This window comes from Panthera pardus, unplaced genomic scaffold, assembly GCF_024362965.1.
Source record: "Panthera pardus isolate Hobbes unplaced genomic scaffold, ASM2436296v1 HiC_scaffold_5, whole genome shotgun sequence".
Taxonomy (NCBI): domain Eukaryota; kingdom Metazoa; phylum Chordata; class Mammalia; order Carnivora; family Felidae; genus Panthera; species Panthera pardus.
Genome location: NW_026526980.1, coordinates 2,046,283 through 2,065,662, shown reverse-complemented (window position 1 = coordinate 2,065,662; position 19,380 = coordinate 2,046,283). Strand labels below are relative to the sequence as shown.

At 42.1% G+C, this 19,380-nt stretch overlaps 1 protein-coding gene across 41 annotated transcripts in view; it reads right to left on the bottom strand.

Moving 5' to 3' along the window:
- The window catches only part of RBFOX1 (RNA binding fox-1 homolog 1), a 2,061,409-nt gene that overhangs the window by 87,563 nt on the left and 1,954,466 nt on the right, over nucleotides 1-19,380 (bottom strand). For all 41 annotated transcript variants that reach the window (XM_053894471.1, XM_053894473.1, XM_019468815.2 and 38 more), the window contains one exon: nucleotides 19,176-19,229. In XM_053894471.1, the coding sequence (XP_053750446.1) occupies nucleotides 19,176-19,229 (54 nt within the window). The remainder of the gene's footprint in view (nucleotides 1-19,175; nucleotides 19,230-19,380) is intronic.

Here is a 19,380-nt window from a genome sequence, read left to right as displayed (position 1 = left end):
CATAGCACAGTTGTAGCAAAAATATATCCAGAAGGACATTGCGGTATTGTGCAGTCAAAACCTTAGGGTCAATTTTCAACACTCTCAATGCAATTTACAGAATCCCATTGGGACACAACACAGATTCCCTCTAGAAAGCTAAATCCTGGCAGGGCATAATGAAGCTTTCCTAATGCTCTTATGCTGTAGATTCTGAGAAACTGGATTGAAATAACTTCTTTGGACGTCCTCTTGGTAGCGAAAAAAAAAACACCAATTCTTTATGCAATAATTCTGACCTTTGTAAAACAAAACCTATACTGTCACAGGACTTGGTTTTTATTTTACCTAAAAAACATCCTCTAATTTGCAAAGTATTTATTGTATGTTCTCTTAGTACTCTGTGACCTTTTCTTGAGAGAATGCTTTGAATTAAACAAAAACAAAGAGGCAGAGAAGAACATTGTAACCTCCATGCATTTTGGGGGGTGGGGGTGGGTCATGTGCGTTCGTTTCAAAAAGTAAGTCAAATAGATAATAAGGTACAATGTGGCAGCATGAAGCGTGTTTACAAGGTCATTCAAGGCACCTTGTGATACAGCTTTCTAATGAACCTCTTGCACTGCATTTTCCATCCATGCCCCATCCCCCCAACATAGACCTTTTACCTCCATTTAAGCATGAACTGTCGGCCACCATGGTGACATCCTATACTTGTCAGACTTCTGTGCCTTTGCTTATAAAGCAATTTTACTCTAATATCCAGGCTTTTGTGGGAGGAGAGGAAGGAGGGCTTTCCTCCTTAGAATTTAAAGATGGCAACTGTGTTCAATTTCTACCACTGGACATCATTCCCTACCTAGGACAGACCGTTCATCAATTTCCACAGTATCCTTTCCTATTCTGGAATCCTCAGAATCCTTCTTAACACAGCTTCTAGGCAGTTGCTACCATTTAATCAGCTGGTGGACGGATGAAACATCCATGCCATTCCTGCTCCGTCTGTTAGGTTCAACCGTATGAAACTGACCTCTTTATGTCATCTAGGGAGGAATTCTGGGAATTTCACGTTTAATTTTATGTAGACCTCACCCCAATTCCAAGTGTGTCACTTAAAATCTCCTCTCCTTTTCCTTGTCCCCAGGAGTTAGTGGGTCATTCCCCATTCTATACTCCCATCACACTTAGAAAAATCTCCCTAGTCAGTCCTTTATCACGCTTGTGCTGAAACTTTTCATTTACATATTGGTCTTAGTCACAGCGAGCCTCCCCTGGGTCGGAGCCAAACCATTCTCAACTATTCCCAGCCCGTAGCAAAATACCTGACCTTCAGAAGGATTGATGAGTATGATTAAAATTATTATATTTGTAAAGACACTTCTAGATTCTTTGCTAAAAATAGTGCTTTGTCCAACCAATCTTTCCCGAGGGAGCCTGCTTTTGCCCCTTGTTTATAGCTGGGGATGTGCATGCCTAAAGTCCACAAGGAGTGAGTTATAAACCTATCTATCTACGGGATTCACTTGTTTCCTCCTCTTCTCTGGTTCTTTTAAGGTTGACTCACATTAATATGAAATCTAAGCAGCCTCGTTCTGTGCCTGGCAGGAACTGGCTCCACACGGCAGACCGACACTTTGGAATAATCAGAGCCTTTGACTGTCATACTCAGTGATGCCACCATCATCAGCATCCAAGATTTCAGCATATCTACAGGGCCACTCCGGCAGGATTCGGAACCCTCCAGCTGACAGACAGTGAGCCAAGGTCTATGTCTCAGGTAGGAAACCCAGCCCTTTCTTCTTACCTGAAGACTCCCACAGCTGTGGGGATCATTCTTGGCCCCTCGAGGGACATGGAGAAGTCTCAGAGGGGTAATTCCTATCACAGACAGGGAAGAGGAAGCATCTAAACTTTCTACTCTGCTGCCAACTCTTAGGTGAGGAAATTGGAGTCAAACCAGCTGGAACAAAGGTGCATTTTCACACCTCTGCCTTTACAGAGGCTGCTTCTTCTCCCCCTTATGGACTCTGCTCTGGCTTCGCCTCCTAGAAACCAGATCTACGTGCCTCTACTTGCCAAGTTCAGTTTCCTTCCTCTGCTTTTCTAGATTGTTGTACTGATCTATCTAATGAGTGTCTGACCATGGATGCTACCAACTCCAAGAGGCCATGAGTCATGTCTCAGTCGTCTTTCATCCCCATGGATCCTGGGACCTAGGCTTAGAGGCGGGCGGTGGGGAGCGGGGGAACCTGATGAGAGAAACTACAGACTTTCAGACAGGCAGCCATGTGGCACTCCTAAGAAGTACAATTAGAATGGATGAGGGCAAGGTAGAAAAGAGAGGCTGTTTTGAAAGTCTGCCCTTCCATTTTAGCACCAAATAGGCAGAGTTCCAAGTAGCCCAGTGTGAATGACTAGGCCCTTCCTGTATTTTCTGAATTCCACAAAAAAAAAAAAAAAAAAAGAAAGAAAGAAAGAAGGAAAAAATCATGTTAGAGAAACTGCTTGTCAAAGAACATGTCAACCTCAACTGCTTAGCAACTTGGAGTGGCTCACTTCTCTAGCTTCGAGGTGCAGATGAGCTAGAATGTTTGGAGAGCTGCTCCTATCTCTACCGAAATAAAAACAAAGAAACAAAAAATTAAAGACACAAAGATAACAACAACACTTCATTAATCTTCCAAGAGCCAATGGGGATTGGGGAAGACCTACTGTGGAAGGTTCTGAGGGTCTCACATGCTGTCTGAACCTCCACAAGCATCTCTGTGCTAATCCTGAGTCACTTGAAAACGGAGCCCTTTGCTAGGATCCTGCTTTCCAATGTCACTTAGCCTAGTGACTCTGGAAAGAGGGCTAAGAGGAAAGCCCCGCTGGCAAATGGTGAATGAACACAGGAGACCAGTATAGAGCTTCTCTGTCTCTAGTGCTCAGCTAAGGAAAGGTGGCTTGCAAGGACGGTCATTAATTTGGTGGGGACGTATTGACATCTACCACTTGTCGGACACTGTGTGGGTTCTGGGGCCACACCTACTAAGCCTCATGCATCCTTCAAAAGAACGACACACTGTCTCTTTTCGTACTCATAGGTTCAGGAACAAATACATATACAAGAAAGTGAACAAAGGAATGAGTCTGAATTGACCCCCAAAACCTTAGACACCATGGTTATTTACTTTGCTTCGCTGAGATCAATAAAGTTTAAAAGTAATTTTGGCATAATTTTTATTAAGCGTGACCATTTTGACTGGCAAACTGGTTATTCCATATTTTTGTTATATACTGCAGTCATAACTAAAAATGTATTACTATAGTTATAGTAATTACAGCTAAAAACAATACTTTCATTTTCTACACAAAAAAGGAAGCCTTTATTCAATATTTGCCAAAAAAATTTTTACACTGCATTTATTCCTCCCTAATAACTGGTGTCAGGTACTATTATTCCCTCTTTAGAGACGGGAAAAATGGCACAGAACAAGGATGTCGTTTATGAAAAGACTTATCATCAGTCAGAGGCGAATTCCAGGTAAGAAACAAGCTATCTAGACTTCTAGAACATTACTCATTTTATCAGTGACTCCTTACTTCCATTGTCACAGAAGGAGTTTTTAGGCATTGTTTTAAATTAGAATACAAATAGGAGGGACGCCTGGGTGGCTGGGTTGGTTAAGAGGCTGACTCTTGATTTTAGCTCAGGTCATGATCTCATGGTTCGTGAGGTTGAGCCCCGAGCTTCAGCATGGAGTCTGCTTGGGATTCATTCTCTCGCTCTTTCTCTCTCTCTCTCTCTGCCCCTCCCCCACTCTCCACCCCACCCCCCCTGCCCCTCAAAATAAATAAGTAAACTTAAAATATATAAACAGGAAAACATTGGTCCTAATTGGAAAAACTACCTCTGAGCGGGTGACAAAGAGATAGTTCACTGAAAGAGGAACCTGCAAAGGTCCTTTTCATAGGAGGGGTACTTTAAGAAGGTGTCATGCCCTGCCCTCAGTCCCCGCTGGTTCTTATAATCACCTGCATCATCAAAACCACCTAGGGGATTTTTTAAACACAGAAAACCAGGTCCTACTTCCAGGGTTGCATTTTCAACAGTGTCGCCTGTTGTCAGGGGACCACCCTTGGAGAAACAATGGAGAGCCAGTCCCCCAAACCTCAGCACTGTGAGTGCTTGCCTTCCTAAAACGGGAGGTTTTCCAAGCCTGGGAGACTTTAGGAATCCCCTGGGAAGAATGATAAGTCGTGTGCCTTCAAAGGCACCACTCCCAGAGAACGCCACTGGGCTGGTCAGAAATCTGCACTCCTGATCAGCAACCCAGGGGATTCTCCTGCTCCGTGGATGCACTTTGAGTAATCCGGGCCTAAGGGCATCTTCCACAGGTGTAGGAATAAAAAGTAAAAATGGCTGAATATATCTGGTCTGAGAACTTGTATGGGCAAAGAGATAGAGCCTATTTATTTTTTATCTTCGCTTTTTGTATGCTGACAACTTTCGTCTCTGCTTTTTTGGCATTTCGACCAAAGAGTAACAACACCCAGTCCTAACTAATCTGTCAAACTCTTTGCAGGTGGGCTGCAAAGAGGTATGCAAAGAAGGTATGCAAAGTCACCAACAGCATAATCCTAGGGAGGCCACACTTGATTTCCCAACCAGATGAAGACATTCTCATTTCTGCCCTACTTTTATGGACTGAAGCGTGTTCCCTCCAAATTCATACAGTTTAGTCCTAACCCCCAGGACCTCAGGACGTGACTGTATTTGGACATAGGCTCTTTAAAGAGGTAATTAGATTAAAATTAAGGTAGACCCTAATTCCGTGTCACTGATGTCCTTATAAGAAGAGTACATTAGGACACAGACCATGTGAGGATTCGGGGAGATGACGGCCATCGACCAGTCAAGGAGAGAGGCCTCAGAAGAAACCAACTCTGCCCACCCGTTGATCTTGAACCTCTTGCCTCTAGAACTGTGAGAAAATAAATTTATGTTGTTCAAGCCACCCAGTCAGTGGTGCCTTGGCATGACAACCCCAACACACTAATACACCTGCCTGCCTCATGGGAGCTCTGCCCTGAGGATCAGTGAGGCTCTGTACTACGTGAGGGCCATTCAAGCACCAAACTTAGATGCTAGATATAGAGGTCTGGGAGGGAGCCATGTGGTCTCAGTCCATGGAGGTTATTGCCTCCAATCAACACATTTATCCAAAGTCCCCCTGAGCTATAGATACCTTTCCCCCCACCTCAGATATGCATTAAAAAAATTGTTTTTAATGCTTATTTATTTTTGAGAGACAGAGAGAGACAGAGTACAAGCAGGCAAGGGGCAGAGAGAGAGGGAGACAATGAATCTGAAGCAGGCTCCAGGCTCTGAGCTGTCAGCACAGAGCCCGATGAGGGGCCAGAACTCATGAACCTCGACATCTTGACCTGAGCTGAAGTTGGACACTTAACAGACTGAGCTGCTCAGGTGCCCCTTTAGTTATGCATTTTTCAACATAGACCAGCATTCAGCTAATCCATGTAAGAGTATTTTCACAGCTAATACTTAATGCTTTTATACATGCCTGAAAGATGAGCCTCTCTGAAGGGTTATGGCCCAACTTTAAATACTGAGGTATTTGCATTTAGGCACAGATGTTGCAGAAAATCTGTCTGTATATTTCAGTCTTATAAAGTGAATCATGTTTTAATTGAACCAGGGGACTTCCATAGTTAAAGGAGCCCTGAAGTGAATCTGTATACAGTATAAATAATCTCTCACTCCAATTTATTATACAAGTTTGGATTTTCATAATAATTAAAAAGAAATACATGATCTCTTCCTTTTTTTTTTTCTTTTCACTTTTCTTTTTGACATAATTTCAGACTGTACCAAAAAAACAAAAACAAAAACAAAAAACGTTCCAGGAATACTACGAAGATCTCTGTACAACTTCCTCCCTGATTATCTGTGACTAAAAAACTGCAATGACTTACTTGAACGGCTCTTATTTTTCTGCCACCAAAATTCTGGCTAAGAGTGGTTTTTACAGAAAATATTCCATTGACGCAATATGATAATAAACACATCAGTGGTAGCGATTCCAAAAGTTACTTATCAAATACCCGATAAGTACTAAGCAAACCCACTTGATGCTTAATTTGGATTATTATCCCCTACTATGAATCCTGTAAGACAGGTACTATCATTACATCTATTTAATAGATGAGGATACTGAGACATAGAGAGTTTTGCCCAAGGTCACACAGATAGAAATCTTACAGTGCTGAATGCAAGTCAAACCAACCAGATTCCTGGACCCATGGATTTAAGGCTCATCTTCTAAATCAGGTGGAGGCAAACTAGAGCCTTTTGGCCAAATCCAGCCTAGCACTGTTTTTGGATGGACTGTGATCTAAGAATGTTTTTTTACATTTTTATATGGTTGAAAAGCAATCCATAGTATAGGACAATATTTGGTGACAAAGTGAAAAATCACATAAAATTCAAATTTCAGTATCTATCAAGAAAGTGTTCTTGGAATACAGCCACACTTGTTCCTTTACATATTACTTATGACTGTTTTTATCCTACAAGACAGAGCTGAGCAGTTACAGCAGACACCTTATTGCCCACAAAGGCTAAAATATTCACTCTCCAGACCTTTACAGGAAAGGTTTGCTGACCCCTGTTCTAATGTCCCCTTTCTGTTTGGAAGACACCAAAGGGACTGCATTAGTCCCTCCCTGGCAAGCTGTCACTGACTATTTCAGAGAATATCATTCGATCAGTACTTTCTAAAATTTAACTTTATTTCATTTTTGTTAAAAACAATCAACCCCCCAAATTTAAAGACATATTCTTTGAATGCTCGCCAAAATTTTCTTTCTGATTCATTGCTGTTCACGACAATAAAACAACAAGAAAAAAATTGTCCTGTGAGATATTTGTGGAAGGCCAGCAAGGTAACCATAATGAAAACAATGGAAACACTTTTCTCTCCTAAGGTATTTGGCCTTCAGGGTTATGGCCCTTAGTATTTAGGTCAGGGCAACCTTAGATAGAGCCTTGCTTCTAACATTCTAAGGGGTGCTGAATCACCTGGGGACGATTTTACAATGCATATTCTCATCTGCAGTGGGTCATGAGAATCTGCATTTCTAATCTGCTCCCAGGGGATGCCCTAGGCTGCTAACAATAGTAAAATGCTTAAGCGAAGTCAAGTACAGCTAATATTAATGATGCCACTGAGTTTCAGGTATTGAACCAGGTATGCCGTGCACACACTATGATTTGTTTTTTCTTTTTCTTATCAAACCCACACGGAAGGTAAGGCCCAGAGAGAGAAAAATAGGAGACCAAACAAATCTGAGTCAGCTTGGTGCGAATCCGGAGCTCAGACTCACTAACGAAGCTACATCTGCTTATTAATGGTGATCCTAGGTCTTTAGGTGTTGAAACATCCTCTCCAACAGTGGGGTGATAAATCTACCCCATTTGCACTAAAGCCACATCAAACAGTTCCACAGTTGCCTTCTGGCTGGAAACACCTGACTCTTCCAGGCTAAAAATGTTTGCTAGAACCTCATGATCACATTTAAGAATCTGTGATAGGGTTTTAAATCCAACCAAGGAAGCCTCTGGGCAGGATGTATCTTCTATAGATAAGAAAATCCCACTTGCAAGATCTCAGTAAGACAGGGAGGAATGTAAGGAAGTAAGAGGGCGGAGAAATGGTGAACTCTCAAGGTCTCACAGTGCAGCTGAAAAAGCATGAGCTTTGAGAGTTTTAACGCTTAGTTTTGTGTTCTGGCCTCACTAAGTGTAAGTTTCTTTGATCTTCTGCAAGTCCTTTAACATCCCAGACTTGGTTTTCACATCTGTAAAATAGGGACAAAAAAACCCTACTTCACTGAGAATTGAAAGGATCAGATCTGCTACACGGAAGGATTTGACAAATTGTAGATAGTAAGTGGCCCCAGTAATAAGAATTATTACTGAATAATATATATAAAGAACATACAGTATTATTATATTACTATGACTTTGAATCCCCAAATACAGCACTTTGGGACTACTTTTGTCCCACTGTTCCTTGAAGAATGGGGAAGCACGTTGACGGCTGCTGAACTGTGGGGTGTGGCCTCAGAATGCTACACATAACAATGAATGGAGAGCATTTTAAGGTTGGGAATTAATTGCCAACACTTACACTGGGGAAATTTCATGTCACAAGACAGGTGTCTGGCTTCTCTTGAGGAATCAGGAGATGGGGCTGCATGGGTGTGGGCCCCAAATCGCCTTGTGGCGGGGCCTCAAAGGGGGATGGGGAGAGGACACTCCTCCCTGGAACTGAGATGTGACCCCCTTCAACTACATTCATCTTGCATCTCGTAAAGACATTTTAGCTTTTAATCTATTATGAAGGAAACAAATGAGAAATTGCACTTCAGCTAAAATGTGTGGAGTTTACAAGTCTCTACAAATCACCCAGACTGCCTTTCTCTCTCTCTCCCTCTCTCTTTCTCTCTTCCTCTCTCCCTGTTTCTTTCTCTCTTCTTCCTAGGGATAAGAACCTCTGAGATGCTGCAGAAGCCCCAAACCCCCCTAGATGGCTTTCCCTTGGGACCCCTCTTGTATTTCACTTGCTAGTACAGAGCTGTATTTTAGGGGGAACTGGAAGTATTTGTGGAATGGGGGTAGAGATTCATCCAGAGTGTCCTTCCCATCCCAGTTTAGGTTTAAACTCCTGACCCCACTCTTTTGGTAAGAGCAGAAAATGTACTTCCACTTTGAATCTCCCAAAGAAAAATCAGATACATTTGTTTAAACAAGCTTCCCACACCGCAAACACACACACGCACACCCGTGGGCTGAAAGCAAATAGAATATTTCAGCTGGTGAAAACGGTTTTCAAAAATGACAAAATTAATTCAGAAGGTCTTTACAATATCATATGTCTATCAAACAAACACTAGAAACACACAAATAGACTCATCTTTTTTTTCCCCCAGAGGAAATATCAGTGATATTGGGGTGTTCCTGTTTTTAAAACGACACTGGGTTTAATATAATGGTAAGCGTACATCGATTAACCTCTGCGTTGGGTTTAAATGTAAAACCCATTAACTAACTTAATCTCCTCCAAAAAATAAAAAAATAAATAAAAAAAAAACAGCCTTTGGCATTATTCTCTGAATAATCCTTGTTCAGTCTCCGTAATGGTATACTGTTTAATGAAAAACTCATTAGATTGTAGCATACGGCATAATTAATTCTGCCTGATTCTTTTCGTGTAAACAGCTAATACAGATGCTGGGTTCCATCTTCCATTGGCTTTATTAATTTTTCATGAACCAATATTTCGACTGTAATGGGTTGTAACAGGTCCACAGAAGTTCTAGAAATGCATTAACTGTCACCCACGTAGTTAATTTAAGTAGGATTTTGCTATTTGTGTTGTTGGTTCTTCAACACTACGTTTTTAAAAGACGGCTTCATTTGATACTTAGAGAATGATTATCTACATATAATTAACATACAGGGTATTAAACAATATTTGGCCTATTCGTCTTTATTTATATACAACTTAATTGGTCGGAGCGAATAACACTGAACTATAAATTTTGACAAGAACGCGAAAAGTGGGAAGCACTAAAACTACGTGATTTATAATCGAATGGCGACACAAGTTAAAACAGTAAAAAAAGAAAAATGAAATCGTATCATTTTTAAAGTCTGCAGATTTGCTTTTCTAGGAAGAGATCGGGACAAAGCCAGAAAACAAGTTTTATAATAGCCTCGGTGTCAGGCATTGGCTTAGTGATCCTGGGGTCTGTCTGGAGCCTGATCTCTACAACGGCTGAGAAGTTGCTGATTCGGTTTAACCTCTTTCAGCCTTTTAGGGCTTGGTTCACAGATTTGTAAGAGTCCTCATGATAAGACTATTATTTGTTTCAAGTGCAGATAGGAGTGCTAACTCATCGCTCGGTGGTCTTGTTCGTTTTATTCTATGTTTTAATTATCAGAGTTTTCAATGGTTGCCTGTCACTCAAACGACAGATTCCAGAATCCACATTCCTTTTATATAGTATTGTCAGGGCTTTTGCAACTTTCCTCTAGAAGGTACCCTCCGATCTCAACAGATCAGTACTTCTCAGCTTTGGGGGGGAACCTGATTTTGCCACAGAAATCTCTATATCCAGTGCAGATCAAGCACCTGTATTTTTTTTTTTTTTAATTTTAATACTTCTCAGTGGATTCTGCAGATAAAGGTTGAGAAACCCTTCTGGGTTCTACCAAACTCCTTCTAACTCACCCACCACAAAGATCTTTCTTCATTTTCCTCCCAGGAGAACTCTTCCTTATCCTTCAAAACCCAATTAATACCCCCTCTCTAGCTCCTAATGCAGAGAGGGTTGTTCTTTTTTTAGCGTTCTGGTGGGCAGGCATCATCATTTATTATACATTAAGTTTATCTTTCTGCCGCTCTCAATGCTCTAAGGAACTTCAGAGGGATGAGGGGCTCCCCCAGTGCTTACCACACTACCTGGCATTTCACAGGCCTTCGGCACTGCGAGTCTGCCCGCCCACACAGCTGCACATATTCACTGACTGGCCCTTTATTGAAGACATTTGCAGACTCCTGCTCTAAGTGAAAAGCCACACATTTTTTTTCTCTCTTTCATAACTAAATCCAGCTTGATCTTTTCTCCTAGAACCAACACACGCAGTGGTAAGTCTCATCTTATACCATCCTTCCCCCTGACTACATTCATGACCTTATATATATATGAGCTCTGTATTCTGAGTTCGCAACCAGCTTCTCCTTCTTCTCCCCCACCGGCCTCTCTCTCCTCCTTCTCCTTTTTCCTCCTCCCCCACCCCTCCTCTTTCTTCTCCTTCTCCTTCTCTACCTCCTCGACCCCACCCCTCCCCCTCTTCCTTCTGTTGTGTAGGAAAGGGGTAACTCCACAGGTCTGGGCTGCTTAAACCCTGCACATTCCCCCCAGGATGCTTGTCTTCAGGACTGGCCCTTGGACACCTCCTGGTAGATGAGTTGTAAACCCTTGGAATATTCTGCCTGACAAAACTGTTTTTGGGTGCCTGAGGCCTTGGGCCACACAGTACCAGTTTGATAAGATAGTTTCTGGTAGCAATGTGATTTATGGTGAATACTTCCTTTTGCTCTTTGGGCTATGGTTTGAGTAGTTGAGGTCAGTCATACGGGGGCTCCACATCTATGGGGCTGCCTCCCAGGAAGCGGACTGACATCCAGCTGATGGCACTTTGTGTTTGTCATCAGGCACCACTGCAGGGAAAGTTAGGCGTACTTCCACTGGAAGGGTGCACCCAGAGGCTTCTGCCTGGTTTCTTCTGGATTCTAACTCATTTGCTCTTTTCCTTTGCTGACTTCTTAAAAAAAAAAATTAATGTTTATTCATTTTTGAGAGTGAGAGAGAGAGCGAACATGAGAAGGGAAGGGGCAGAGAGAGAGGGAGACAGAGAATCTGAAGCAGGCTCCAGGCTCTGAGCTGTCAGCACAGAGCCCAATGTGGGGCTCAAATCCTTGAATTGTGAGATCATGACCTGAGCTGAAGTCGGATGCTTAACCGACTGAGCCATCCAGGTGCCACTTCCTTTGCTGACTTTTAATCTGTATCCTTTTGTAATAAATCAGAACTGTGACTAAAAGAGCCTTGCTGAGTCCCTAAGAGCACATCTAAGCAAACACAGAGCCTGAGGATGGTCTCATGGACCCCTGACACAGTTCTGCAGCATACAATCAAGCTATATGCTTTTTCCATTCTGCAGTCAAAAATCACAAAGTAACGCCCAGAAGAGGAAACATTTGAACGAAGGTCCCTTTTCGATTGCCACTGATGACTACAGATGCTTATCCATCTTTAGCAGGAGCTACTGGTAGGGCTTGAGAAAGATATTTGGTGCATATGTGACATTTTTACTAATCTGCTTCTGTCAGGACAGCAGTTCCCGACCCCAGCAATATCAGCATTTTACACCAGATCATTCTTTGTGGTGGGGGCTGTCTTGTGCATGGTGGGATGTTATGCGGCATCCTTGGCCTCCACCCCCTAGATGCCAGTAGCCAACACCCTATGCCCTCCCCCCCTCAATATGTGACAATGAAAAAATGTCTCCTGGAATTTCCCAGTTCCTCTGGGGGGGGGGGGGAGATGGCAAAATTATTGCCAGTTAAGAATCATTAATCCAAGATACTGGATTAACTAAAGCATATGTGGGAGGTAATGTGTAATAAAATGGGATGGGCTTTGGAATCACTGAGATTTGGCTTTGGACTGAGCTCTTTAAGTTTTGAAGTCAACAGCCTTGTACAACGTAACATTACTAGATATCTAATTTATCTGTAGAATGAAGGAAATGACACTTGTCCTCCAAAGTTGTAATCTCTGTAAACATATGTGGAGATCCCAACGTGGAGTCTGGCGTGCAGCAAATAATATTACATGCACAGATACTTGTATTCATTTTCAGTATGTTCTATGACCTCCAGGATAGAAGACACGGCAGGCATATCCCAGTCTAGTCCTACTGAGTAAGCTGAACAAGGTAATGGAAAGTGTGGGCTCTGAGGTCAGAAAAAAAGACCTTTATATAAGAAACCTATTTTTTTTACATACTAGTTCTGTGACATAAGGAATGAGATAAACTCTTCAGTAAGCCCTGGTTTCAAAATTTCCATACTGAAGAGAATGCTATAACATTTTTATGAGGATTCAAGGAGAGGCAAGGTGTTTTGCACGGTGCCTGGCTCGGGTCAGTGCCCAGAGTGGCTTATTTATTGTTGCTGATGTTTTGGGTTGCTCCCTTTGAAATCGATACAGAGCCAGAAAGGCAAACCTCGTCTTCCTCCCATGGTGCCGACTCAGGGCTTCTCCTTTAAGAGTCCTGTCACTTCCTGCTTGGGGGAGGCCTCCTTGGTAGACTTTCCGTGCAACAGAATGAGAACTAATTTTATCAAGGAAGTGTAGTTCTGAGCACATAATCCAGTTCTGATCCTATTTGAAGATCAAAATTCCCCAAAGATTCCATCCAAGCTGAGCTGCATTCCTTCCGTGGGGCAGGGAAGGAAGGACACCGGTAAAAACTATGGCCAAATGTGGGCAAGGATAGAGTGCAATCTGATAAGACAGATGGGGAAAGGGGAAGAGAGAAGGCAAGTGAATTGCAACCAAAAGGGGAGGCGGAGGTAAACAGATGTACGAGATAAAGTCTTTGAAGTGGAACATTTCTAGGCTGAAAATCCTTTGCTTGGGGACTTCAATCTGGACTCTTCTGTTTCAGTTCACTGAAGTGCACTGCATTTGAATCTGGCAGATGTGTGAATTATACAAAACACTGCAGAGCCAAAGGTCACTGTTCATGAGGCACCATTGCTCTGAGTCTGGTCGAGGCTGGTCCTTTGGGTGGATGTGGGCATCGTTAGAGCCACTGGGGATGCCCGAATGTTAGCTGCTTTCAGGGGTTCCGAGTGGTAGCAGACACCTTTCAGACCCACATCACGTTCTTTCAGGATGCTAAGGTAGTCACCCCAAACACATATGCTGTACCCGGGATTTGGGCACATCATTCCAAGCCCAACCCAAGTCTGGGATGGTGGCCAATAAAAGGAAAGCAGCCTGTGTCAGGAACCCCAGTTATCACAGGTTCTGACAGTCTTACTTTTTTTCAGATGCTATTGTACCCAAACTGCAGGAGGGGAATTGGAAAGAAGTCCATCCAAAAGTGCGGCTAAAGGTCATTCTCTCTATGACCCCTTATGGGGGGAGCCACCAGGGGGGAGACCTACATCTACCTTCTTTTGACTCAATTCTTATATGTGAATCATGGTTCACAGTGGCCAAAAGCCCATAGAAAACCAATACCTTTGTACGGGTAATCCAAGGTCAAATACAGCTGCCCTTTCGAGATAAGCAATCACAGAGTGCTACATCCAACCTCTTCATTTTTAAACTTCATATTGAGATCCCAATCCACTTTCCCATCATCTAGCCTGATATCAAGGCATGTGGTCTGTGGGCAGGTTTTTACCGATGTGGACACAATCTAGGGAATTTCGGTGATCACACTAATCTCCTATATTTTGATTTTACTTTACAGTCTATAAAATTCTTTTCCACTCATTATCTTATCTGATCCTCCCTATCACCCCAGGATAACCCAGTTTCAAGACCTGACCACCTTTAAAATGTGACTTTGCAGCCAAGCCTGCTTCTTTTAGTACTTCCCCCCCAGTCTTGAAACCAGAAACGTTTATTTTTAGGAGGAATGTCCAATTAAGGATTGCTTCCTACCCCCCCTTGCAAAAAAACCCCAAACTGCTAATAATAATGGTATTCCAAGAAGAGAGTTCACCACCATCTTCAAGGTTTCTAAGTTGATTCACCCTGCATCTCTCTACTTTGTTATCATTGGGACCTAACCTGCATCTCAGGTTTGCATTGCATTGGTAGGTCTTTTCCTTTCCCTATTGACTCGTGGAGTAATTTAACTCAATTCCAATTTTCCTTTGCAGGCGGGGTGTACAAACTCACATCCACGGAAGTGAGTTATGTGTGTTCAAGTGGTGCATCTTATGAATCTTGTTAAGCTTTGCCGCCTTATAGCCCCACTGATGGAATATTTAATCACAGAAATGAGTTGGCAGATATGATATACGGTGTGAGTGAGCTTCTCTGCCGTCTTACCGGCAATTGAGAAACGGACGAATTTGCCATTTGTCAGTACTGTGTCGACAACTGTGTATAACCTTCTGTTATTTATTTTTACTTTGTTTTACTTATGTATGAAGATTAAAGGTGTGTGCTTTCAATCAACAGTTTCATTGGCCAGATATCATGATTCTCCGTAAAAGGCACCACTGTTTTTTTTTTTTTAATCTTTTTGTTAGATAGTAATGGAACGGCTCACAATGAAGGGGGAACCCCTTTTGATGCCTCCTCATTGAGATGATTAGAAACACTATTTCTAATTATATTAAGTAACTTGAAGCATGCTACTGGGAATGCATAATTTGCAGGTAGTATACTTTGATTTAATGCCTTCAATTTTTTTATAAGTCTAAAATGGAATGGTCTTAGATGCTGGCTAAAGTCTTTGAGATCTACCTGGACATTTTTTTTTAATTGACTTATCAATGATTTATCTTGAGAATAAGCCCCAAGGATCCCAAGGATGATTAGATGTAAGCAAATAATCAATGCCTTGCAGCTTTGTAGGAAAACATCCACTTGTCTTTGGAGGAGATTCATAGGATATGCCTATTTATGCATACCTGCTTCTGAAGACTAGTTTTGGATTGAGCATTCTTCCAGGTAGGACTTGGTAAGAGTTCAGAAAAACACCCGAAATGAAAGGCCTTCCACAACGTCTTTCTAAATGCTTCCCCTGCTATGTGTGTGTGAGGGAGAGTGTGCGTCATAATTTATCAAAGCAAATTAATACTGTTCAGCTGGTAATTAAAGATCCTCATTAAGAGGTGCTTCTGCCCTCTCCACCCCAACCCTGCGTTAGCAATAAAAATGCACTCAGGGCGTCAAGAGGTTATATACGAAAATCAATAACCTGCCATTTTATAATTAAAGAGAAAATAAATGTTAGGGAAAAGTCCACTAAATTAGGAAAATTACCTTTAGGAGAGATTGAAAATATTGATTTTAATTTACAAAATATGTGAACTTTTCATGCCCCGTTCTGAGAGACAATTGGAGGCTGGGTTGTTAATTCTGCATAAGCTTCAGAAAATCGATAATTATACTATGGGAATATCATGATATTTGTCATTAACACAAACTCTTATATAGAAAAGTGCCTAATAAGCCTGGCTTTCTATCTCAGGCAGATACAGGGTTGGCTTGCTAAATATCCACAGCGAATCAATGACAAGGTCTTCATTTCGGCTTTGAGGCACGCTGGAAATTGCAAGAGAAATCCAGGCTGTGTTTATAGTTGGGGGAATTCACAAAGCCCCCTAAATCCTTAGCCATGGATATTCAAGTGGATGACGTTAGTAAGTATACCTGCATAGGGAAATGAATACACGCCACATCCGTATTTGCATCTATGCATTAAGGTGCCCGTAACTTTTGACGTAAGCTAGCTAGATTCTCAGCGTTTATGGGTCTTCAAATATTTCAAAGGACTTGTTCTGAGTGTTGGATTTGCAGCAACATTTCCCCACATTTCTGAATATCATGAACTCTGTTGACCTCCATATACAGATAATATAGGCAGAAGGAGAAAGTTCCTGATTATTAAGGATACCCCGGGTAGTAGCAACACTAACATATGCATATACAGATTTCTCAAGTGACACTTATTCATGCCCCCCCCTTTTTTAGATTTAAGTTTATTGGAGCATCTCGTAGAAATAATTATTTGGGTGCGTGGACTCCTTAAAACTGCCCCCGACAGAACCAGTTAACTCATCTGAATGTGGAGGATATGGTGGCCGTGGCTGTTGGAATAACCCAACATTATTATTTCACTCCTCTTCTTTAACTGGGACTGGTTGGGACATAGAGCTGTAGTTGCCTGATCTACCACCACAGGCCACACTCAAGAAGAAGTATGACTTCTAGTATTCACACAAAAAAATAAAGAAGCCATATTAACCCGGTTGTAAAGAACCCAGGCTCTTGGTTTTACAGTCTAGCTAGCTTCTTACCCACTTGAAATCTTAGCCCTTTAGTGCTAAGGTAGTCTATGTACTTTATTTTTTTTTAAGTTTATTTATTTATTTTTAGAGAGAGAGAGAAAGGGAGAGAACAAGCGGGAGAGGTGCGGAGAGAGAGAGGGAGAGACACAATCCGAAGCAGGCTTTGCACCACCAGCAGAGATCCGGATGTGGGGCTCGAACTCACAAACTGTGAGATCATGACCTGAGCTGAGATCAAGAGTCAGACACTTAACTAACCACGCCACCCAGGTGCCCTCGTACTCTATGTACTTTAGTTTTCTCACTTGGAAAACCACCGTGAGGATTTAAATACATTAATTAAGGTAAAGTGCTTGGAACAGTGCCTGACCACAGATAATATTCAAGTAAATTTTAATCTTTATTGTAACTTGTTCGTAGCCACTACTCCCATGATGTAACTTCTGCAGCTGGGCTCAGGGCTGATCTGAATGGCTGTTCTAACCTTCTAAAAGTCAGGCAGGTTAATTTATTCTTGTATATACAAGTCAGTGTGAATGGATTCTTCTGTCTTAACGTCCTCTTCAATACCCACAGATATGCAGTGAGGTTTGAAATCCCTTCTAAAGGAGAGGTTTGGTGTTATTTTGGTTGCTTAGGTCAGATGACCAGAAACTACACTGCATGGGACCAGAAACATGGACTTCCTCTCCCTATCCCAAGTCACACATTCATACCCTATCTCATCAGATGACTTCTTGCTTCTTGTTCTGGACTCATTATTCTAGGGAGAATAATGCCCTTATGGCAGAGAGGGGAACGTTCATTTATTTGCTTTCATTTGCCCAATGTTTATGTATTGCTTGCTATGCACCAAACACTCTTCACATATTAACCCGTTTAATTCTAATAAACACCTGTGAGTTTGCTACTATTATCATCTTCCGCTTAACAGATGAAGACACTGAGGCACAGAGAGGTTAAGTAACTTGCCTAGAGTCACACAGCTGGCCAGGATTCGAACCTGGGCTGAGTACAGTGTTTACATTCCCCACTTTGCTAAATGTCCTCTCAGTGGATGAGTTCCACCATACAACCATGGAAAGACTTACAGCTAAGTTTTTGCTCCCCCAATAAGAGTCAGCACAGCTACTTTACAGGCATAGAGCTGCTGGACTTCACCCAGGCTTGTGGTAGAAACCACATGTGAGGAACAAACATTGCCTGTCCCAAACCCAGAACTCACCTATCATCTTGGGTCTTCCCAGATTTACCATTTTTTTCTTTGTCAAGTTGATTACTCTGCTGGATAGCTATCCGAATATCCCATATTCCCCTGTCATGCACTAGGGTTGATTCAGGATCAGGAAAATGACAGAAGGCATCCCGGAAGAAACCAAGCAAGGGGTAGGACTTACTTACCATCAAGAGGTCACTAAGTGAGTGGATCTAGACCAACAGGTCATTTATTTCTCCTTATTAAAGAGCAAGGGCCCCATCAAAGAAAGGGTTCTTTTCCATACCCGCGTGGAAACTACTAAAATTCTAAGGTGTTAAACGCAACCTTGTTTTTTATTTATTTTATTATTTTTTTAAATGTTTTTATTTATTTTTGAGACAGAGACAGAGCATGAGCAGCGGAGGAGAAGAGAGAGAGGGAGACACAGAATCTGAAGCAGGCTGCAGGCTCTGAGCTGCCAGCACAGAGTCCGACGCGGGGCTCAAACTCACAGGGTGAGATCATGACCTGAGCCAAAGTTGGATGCTCAACTGACTGAGCCACCCAGGCACCCCAAATGCAACCTTGTTAATGGACAACACGATAACAGGCAGAAGTAACAGGCCAAGCAGAACCAGTCTCAGCCACTGCTTCTTCTGGGTCATTCTCTCTCAAAATGTGATGACCAAGTTTTCTACACGGATTTCCCCATCAACCGCTAGCTGGAGGGTAGCAGGGAAGGGCCAAGGGGAGAGACTTCCCTCAGAAGGGCAGGGCAGAGAGGAATATGGAATTGCTAAGGAAATGTGATGCATGGAGAAAGAAAGACCACTTCGTTTTTTTCTCGTTTTCTAAATAATCCTTCTCTTGGCAATTTCAACTCACTGCCACATTATTGGAATAAGTGAGCCAACTCAGCTTCGCTAGGAAAAAAAAAATGCGACCCCACATGGAAACATATGACGAAAAACACATGGAGGGATACTAAATAAAAGTGGGCAAGAACAGCTCCACATTCGTTCAACATACCCTTGAACAAAGCCTCGATGCTTTTTTGAGGCAAAATTAATGGAAAACATCATAAGGAGCAGGGGCTCCACTGACAGTGTAACGCATATACGTGATGCCCCTTCATTTTTTAAAGGGTTTTAAACACTTTTGGTTTTGCTTTAGGAAAAAAAAAACCAACAGTCCCTCAGAACTTCTGAGGAGAGGGATTTTACTTGGTTCAGATTATTTCATGAAACCTATTCTCTAGTAGCAGGCAAAACACATCGAGAACAGACGAAGAAGTCATGCACAGAGGAAATTTTTACCTGCATAGAATTCGGGGCTGTAGACCGCACCCACAACTGGATTCAATTTCCAGCCTTAAAACAAATACACAAAAACATGATTATCACATTTGATTCAACAACTCATATCACTACAAGCGAAACACAAATCAAATGGGGTGGTGTATATATATTTTTTTAATTTTATATTCAGAGGGTATATAGTCTGGGGATGCATAAAAATGAT